The 8,005-nt window shown below is 43.2% G+C and overlaps 1 protein-coding gene across 1 annotated transcript; it reads right to left on the reverse strand.

Moving 5' to 3' along the window:
• Positions 1 to 263: 263 nt before the first annotated feature.
• BX661DRAFT_37245 (uncharacterized protein) lies at positions 264 to 903 on the reverse strand. Its single transcript, XM_051539112.1, has one exon. It carries the CDS (start codon positions 745 to 747, stop codon positions 331 to 333), a length of 417 nt encoding a protein of 138 aa, XP_051388380.1. The 5' UTR covers positions 748 to 903; the 3' UTR covers positions 264 to 330.
• Positions 904 to 8,005: the final 7,102 nt, after the last annotated feature.

The following is an 8,005-nucleotide window of genomic DNA, read 5'->3' on the forward strand; positions in this document are numbered from 1 at the left end:
GTAGGGAATTAACTAGCGATTGATTCATTAATCAATCGCCAGAGACAAGCCGCAATTCCTTGTATCACACTTCCTATCTTTTTAGCTCCCTACCTCTATGCCTTTACATTGCCTGTTTTCCTTTTTCTTTTTGTCATGAGTTGCATCTACAACATCACAAGGTGATCAGACTTGTAATGATTGCTGTGCTGCCATGTATTTAATAAATTTAACAAAACCCCGAGAACATTTTACAATGTTTCAAGGCCCATGGACACTCATCTTTTTTTGTTCTTTTTTGTTTGTTCTGTTCTTTTTGTTTGTTCTGTTCTTTTTTGTTCAGGCAATACATTAGCAAGGAGGGCGGGTAGCAGCAAAGGGAGGAGTGGGTAATGGGGAGACGAAATATGAAGATGAGGGCTGGTTGTATGACGAAAGAGGATTTGACGTGGAAAGCCGGTGGGTGTGTTCGAACATCCCTTGGCATAAGTTGTGTTTTGAAAGTGAAAATATGGACTGTAGATTTTGCGAGCAAAGGGTTGGGTTGGTTATTGAAAAGTCAAGAGGAGGTAAGTGGTATCCGCGGTCGCTGGTGGTATATTCCATATAAAAACATGGTGCGTAAAGTGTAATTGGTAAGTAGTGTTGTAACAAATTGTGGTTGGGATGAAAAACCAAAGAAATGTCTTGGGAAGTGGACGCTCTATTTATATGGAATCTGGCATTCAAATGGATGGACAAGAAAGGCAGCCAAAACAGACCTACCATTTAGAAAAAGAGATTGGAAATGAAAAATACAGCAGGTTCTTCGTTTTGCGCCAGCCTAAAATAATTTCCCCACGGTTTTGCACCAAGAGGCTTGTATTTGGGTAATGAAACAAGCCCAAACTGCCAAAAATAGCAGCAAGATATATCTCCATGTGCTTGAAGAAAAATGTTGTTAACATTGCATCATTTTGATTCCAACATTGCATAATTTATGCTGTGAAATAAAGTGAAAGTGATTTTGATATTTCCAAAAATACAAACATGCATTCGGGCATTTTTGCAAGCCAAACAATGATGTATTTTTTTGGGGAGCAACTTTTATTTCAAAATTTTACATGTATATTTAGAGAACCTGGGTAAGAGGCCAAACTTGAAACATAAGCAATTGGTATTTGCTATAAAGTATATTAATCAAAAGAGGATATTTATTTCTTCCAAGGAGAACAATTCTTGGCTGCCCGACAGCCATTCCTTATATGCTCTCGTTATGACATAGATAAACTGTAATAAAACGTATCATCATTGCTCTGATTGCCACGGGCGTAATCAATTAATCTCAGTATAACAACATACAACGCCATGTGCCTTAATGTTGGAATATAGGAACGTTCTATGAACGTGTAGATAAACTATAATGACAAAGTATATTTAATAACAAGTGCTATGCACTGTGAAAGGTAAAGAGTAGAAAGCATATTGCTTTGGTCACTGTGTGACTTATTGTTTGTGTGGCTAAACAGCCAAGACTGGTTAATCAGTTGATCGCCATCAACCAATACTTAACTGTGACATATCTGGAGTCAATTCACACACTGGGTTGAATAGCATTGGATGTCAGTGCTTTAAAAGCATGTTCACAAAATGATGAATCATTTCCAGCAATCACATGTACAGGATGCTGCTTCCATTATTGCTAAAAATCCCATGTATAAATAAGACATGGTTTCTCGAATATTCAGTTGGTAGTTCTTTAGGCACTCTTGCTCCTTTTCCTTTTTTACTCACAACTGCAAACATCTTTATTTTATTTACCAGCAACCATCATTTTCAACATGCAGATCTTCTCATTCACCACTCTTGCCCTGGTTGCCGTTGCTGCCACTGCTGTTGTGCGCGCTGACGCTTATGCCGATGCCATTTTTTGACAGGTTTGGAGTGTTTCATTACCCGAAGCAAGCCTCTTGGTGCACAGAAAGAGTGCAAAGCATATTTCAGGCTGGCAAACCTTAGAACCCACTGCGTTTTTCATTTTTCCATCTCTTTTTCAATTGCCAGGGCTTATTTACTGCCTTTCTCCATCTATTCGCATGTCTTATTTCATATAAAAGGAGCGCCCAGTTTTCAAGCTATTTTTTGGTTCCCTATCTCTCTCCCAACAACCACCACTTCCTCTAAAATACTACCACCTTTTTTCTAATACAAACATATTTTCCTAACATTAGGGCATCACGACTACAGTACACGCGCGCACACGCAGCAGCATCAACTTTGACTTCAACATGGATTATCGGTTCACAATACACAACTTTTGTGGGAGGGGATCACACACATACAACAGTTCTCGCCCAGCGCCATCCATTGCACTACATTGGCCCATATATTATATCCGCCGTCTGCCACAGCCACGCTCACTTGTGCATCACAAAAAATAATGTGTGTCTAGTAAACACTCGGTAAGGTATCTGCAACTGGTCTCATCAATGTCATGTCTGGGATGTCTGGGTATATAAGGGGACCTAAAGAACACCCTTATAATAAAAATCGGGCCGGTTCCATTCCGTAGGACCCGTAACCGTGGTATATACGGGGGCCACAGAACATTTGTTCAATATGAGTCCGGCTGGTGACACGCCTAAGACCTGAAATCAGAGGCAGCGGAATGGGAGGAGGGTGGGGTTTACCCATGTACCTTCTCCGGATCACCAGCGTCTGGATGGGCTCCTCACAAAATCACAACACGGGCATGGCTAGAAAGAGTAGCGCATGTACCAAACCCAAAGACATGACAACCAGTTGCAAATATCTCCGAGCGTCCAACGACATTTTGCACTCGAAGCTCTATGAGCTCTAAACAGCTATAATTTGCGTGGCGATGATTTTTAGATGGCACTTTACTTTTAATTGTGCTAATTTTTGACTTTGCCACCCATCATGGCAGAAAATAAAACCACTGTACATACACCCCCAAGGTTTCCATTGAAAATTTAATTACAAAAACTAGACTGAAAGCCAAGAGAATGAATTTTGTAAATACCGCTCGAAAAAATCAGATAATATTAGAATATCAAATTGCATAATTTCAGTTTGCATGCACTTTTGCAGCCACTGATTTAGTCTGTGTTTTAGTTGATCATGTGCAACAGCCATCGAACACGAATAACATGTCATGTACAACTATTGGGCACTTGTCCAGGTTAATCTGCGTTGTGCTTAATTTGCTGTTTAGTTGATAGGAAAGCGTTGGTAAAAATAAAAATAAAATAAGAGATGACAGCAAGCATACAAACAATGTGGCTGTATTGACATTCGCTTGGGATTGCGATTGGTATTGGAGACCATTGCAGCAAAAAGCCATCACAGCAAAAAAATGCTTCAGCTTTTTGTTAAGAAAAAACAGGAGATATTGGAGAGTGTACAGCTAATGATACATTCAATTAGGAGTTATTCGTTAGGATCGAGATGGGCATATTCGTTGTGTAGATAATCTATGGCCCTATTTATACAGCCTGTTCTGCAGAACCACATCTAGTGCAGCTCAAAAATAGCAACGTTAATGTAATGCTGCGCAGCCTGAAGACATGGAAGCAGATGTCGAGGTTGAGGATCGTGAAACAAGTTTCCGTCTGCATGCCGGTTGATAGGGCACTAATTGGATCATGCAGGCGTGAATTAGGAAGGCATAATAATGATGCCCAGACATGCTCCCTACTTTGCAAAGTACACGTACGAACGCACATATGCAAAAACCACAACATTGGCTTGCCAAGACACCGGTTTGCTCACAGAAAAACCAGTTCTCGCCAGCGGAGTGCACAGCTGGCAAAGTGCACAACAAAGGCGATGAGATACATATATAAGACAAGGCCAGCCCTAGTTCTGCCTTTGATTCCCTTGATAATAAAAACTATAACAAAACCCAACCATACTTTTAACACTAGGCGACTAGTGCTCCACTCAACTCATAATACCTTTAACACTAGACAACTAGTGTCTCCTCCAAATTACAACTGCAAGCACCAATTAACTGACAAATGAATAAAGTATTGGGTTCTAAACAACAAAGCGGAAAATATAAAAAAAACTTTTTTACACAATGCGTTGTTTTTCTTTTATTATAATTTCAAACCAAAAAGAATAAAGACTTAAAAAACGTCTTTATACAATCTGGCCACAAATCTTTCTCTAAATTTCTCTTTTCCTTTTACTTTTTTATTTATAAAAAAATGCGCGGAAAAAGGAAAGCTATGTATAAAAAATTGGACGGTAAAAATGACGCTGTATTTTTATACTGGCTTTGACGTTTCTTGTATCCACATTTGTTTTATTTATACCAATAATTATAAGATTTTATTTAAGCATGACAAAACCTAAAAGCAAGCATCAAGACATGAAAGCTAACATCCCAAATTACTTGAGTCTTGACAATATAAGAAAAGCAAAAGTAAACACAAAAACTGCCTACGTATACCTAACCAACAGCACGTTCGCACACATTGGGTCTATAAACGATGTCCGAAGTAAAACATATACTGATACAATTTATAGTTACTTAGGCAAACAGGGTAAGTTAATTTGTACAATCCTGGCCATAGATACTTTTTATGTCTGTTACCTGCTCGAAACTGCTAAGCCCAAATTTGAAAATGCGTTAGCTAAGCCCACATTCAATGTTTTATTGAATAAATGTATTAGTTTGGAAGAGGGTATATTTAAATAATACTTTTTTTTAAAATATTTCTCACCTTATTACAAAACCAATACCAGCACTTTTTTGTTTCCTTGTGAGTTTTTGTGCTTGGTCAGCCAGTTAACTGTTAGTATATATTTTTTATTTAACCAATAAAAAATAAATATAGAGTAGAAAATTTACTATCTTGCGTGTGTTATGAGAGGGGGTGGTGTAAAGAGCACTATGGTAATAGTGTTATGAAAGTGGTGGGGGAATTTATAAAGGGTTTATTTACTAATGTTTCTAAAGTACTGCTAGCCCTAGCCTCATCTTATATATGTGCCTCGTTGCCTTTTTTGTGCACATTGTCAATCGTGCGCTTCGTTGGTGAGAACTGGATCTTCTGCGAGCAGACCAGTATCTTAGCAAGTCAATGCTGTGATTTTTGCATAAGTGCATTTGTACGTGTACATTGCAAATTAGGGAGTATACCTGGTTATCATTATTATTCCTCCCTAATTTACACCTGCATAGTCCAATTAGTACCCTATTAATTGGCATGCAGATGGAACCTTGTTTCATGACTTTCAACCTCAGCATCTACTTCCATCCCCTCGGGTTGTGTAACACGTGTAAAAGTACTAGTAAAACTTGGAAAAACTGTTACATTATTAAATTATTATTTTGTAAACAATATATATTAAAACAATGACATAAAACAAGGATAGACGAGAAAAGAAAAAAGAAACGCAATTGGCCAATGCATTATACTATGCATTGTCGCATTGCGTGTTTGTTATTGTATATCGAAACACATTCTTATACATATACAGGTCGCCGATTCTGCGCTTGCAAAAGCTCCGACTTGTCAGCAACCTCAAAATTCTCCAGGGCAAACTCTACATCAGCCTTAACTTTGAAATTAGGCGTAATTTTAGTCCCCTCGGTGATAACAAGAATAGTGCCCTGGCCGTAATACTCGACTTCCCACAAAAGCCTTGAAAACAGACGCGAGTTAGCCAGCGGAACCCACAAATTGCAAACAGACTTTGCCCGCAACTCAGGGCTAGAAAACATGCGCGCCAAATCATTAGCACTCGACTCAGTCATCGGGCGCTTCTCAATCATGCTCAGGCGCTTATCCGCAGTATGCATGCGCGAAAATGATGGAGCCCAGGCTTGGATGGCGGACTCCTCGTCGGCTACTGTGAGACAGTCACGGCCGAGAAGCCGTGGGAAGGCGCGCAAGGTCAGTTTGATCAGGGACGCGGGAACCAGCGAGCTGTACATTGCGTACACCCAGTTGCGCTTCTTGCGCTGCTCTAAGGACAAAGTGGACGTGCTCGATGTGCTCGGCAGCTCAATATCGTCATCACCAAGAACGTCGGGGAACTCACGTGCCAGCAGCGGGTTACGCTCAACGTCGGCGGCCTTTTTAATAGGCAGGTGGTTGATCGCCGGAATATACACGTCGTTGATATACAGGTGAGCCACAATGGTGAAAAGTAGAATGCCGACGGATACGACCACGCGCATAATGGAATCCGCACTGCTGCTCAGTCGGGCAACCATCATGCAGATCATATAGATTTCAGAGATGTAGATTGCAACAAGCATCTGCTTGATGGTCTTGGGGTACGACAGACCGCCGGAAGTCCACTTGGAGTCGTTGTAGACGTAGAGAAACTGGTAGCGGTAGATGAGATAGAACAGGCCAAAGTACACGGCGACAAACCAGCTGACAATTGGCGCGATAAACGAATAGGAGAAGCCCATGAGGAATATAAGCGAGTGTGTGGGGATAGCCGTGGCCCAGTCAAACTCGGACGGCTCCTCGGCCTGAGACAACGCCCGCGGTGTCTTGGCAAAGAGCTTGGGAATCAAGTAGCGCATGGCCAGCGGCACGCCCTGTAATATTTCGCGAGCCGCATTGGTGAACGAAAGCAAAAGCACGTATGCGAGAATGCCGGTTGCTGACTTTGGCACGTCCTCCTGGATGTGCTTAATGATAGTTCCTGGGTTATTAATCGAGTTTGTAAGAATGAGCAAGATGGACGACGACGAGATGTTGACCAGGTAGACGTTCCACACTTGGAAAAAGAACAGACGGTTGATGAGGCGCATGTTAATAAGGCTGGTCTGCGGGGTGCCCTCGAGGCGCAGCAGCAGGCGCAGTATAACAGGCAACAGCGACATGAGCACCAGAATGATCGCGGGCGGCACAACGCCGCTAAAAATCCCCAGAGCAATGTCGTTGCCCTTCAGCCACTCGAATTGCTTCAGCTTGACAAGGTTCTTGGCCTGCACCAGACCGGTCACAAAGGCGGCCAGCAATGTCCACAGAACAGTGATCCCGACGGTAATGATAAATGACACGTACCCACGAATGCGGCGACTCCACGGGCTAATCTTTAGGTTGGACCAAATGACGTCCTCTGGGTTAACGTCAACCGCCACGCTGCTCATCGAAAACGGCCTATAGTCAATGACGGCCTGCGTGGCCATATGGGCGGCAATCTGCTTATTGAACATGACCATTGCCGACGACTCGCGCTTAAACCCGTTGACGTCCTTGATACTCTGAGCAATGAAATGGTTGCACATGGCGATTTCAGCCGCCAAGTACTCAAAGGTCTCGACCTTTTTGCCAAACAGAGGCATCCACCCCCTTTGAATAACCGGGCGCTTGGGCTGCACGTACATGTCGCCGGACAGGGTTGACACGGCAAACTTCTTGCTGCACTCAACGGCGTAGCGCGTCAAGAGGATTTCGAGCCTTTTTGCCAACTTGTCGCGCTTGTTGACCACGTCGGCGAGCTCCTTTGATGTACGGTTGACAAATACCTGGCGGACGCCGCCGGGCAGCATGTCAAAGGTCTCGGCGAGCCGGGCTTCATTGTTGACCAGGCTCTTGGGCACATCGGTGATCAGAACAGTCGAGGCAGCGGCCCTTGCAGCGTAATCGGGGTGTGTCAGCCACCACATGCGCAGGTGGGTGTAGATACGCAGCTCCCCAATAATGCACCATACGGTCCAACTAACAAGCAGCGCGAGAAACCCAACATGAGCCCAAAGCCGGCTACTCATAGGGTCCACGTTTCCAATCGACAGCGAGCTGAGGTCCTTCAACCCGTTAGTGCCCAAAATATTTATGGGCAAAATAGACGCGGCCGACAAAATACTGGTGACTGCAAAAATAATAAACATGCACCGGATGCTGCGCAGGAACATATATGTGTCGAGTCCAGAGCGCCGGATTATGTCCTCGTCGGGTACGCGCAGTACGGCGGGAATCCAAGCAAAGAAGCCGTTGCCGATGGGGTCGGAGCGCCTTCCGCGCTCAATCGCGTATGTGCGTGGCGCGTAGAC

The sequence above is a fragment of the Kickxella alabastrina genome (genome assembly GCF_025024165.1).
Source record: "Kickxella alabastrina strain RSA 675 chromosome Unknown BX661scaffold_150, whole genome shotgun sequence".
NCBI lineage: Eukaryota > Fungi > Kickxellomycota > Kickxellomycetes > Kickxellales > Kickxellaceae > Kickxella > Kickxella alabastrina.

What these genes read in the sequence shown, in the direction of transcription:
- BX661DRAFT_37245 (XM_051539112.1), bottom strand. Translation starts at nt 747, where the DNA reads ATGGTAGGTCTGTTTTGGCTGCCTTTCTTGTCCATCCATTTGAATGCC.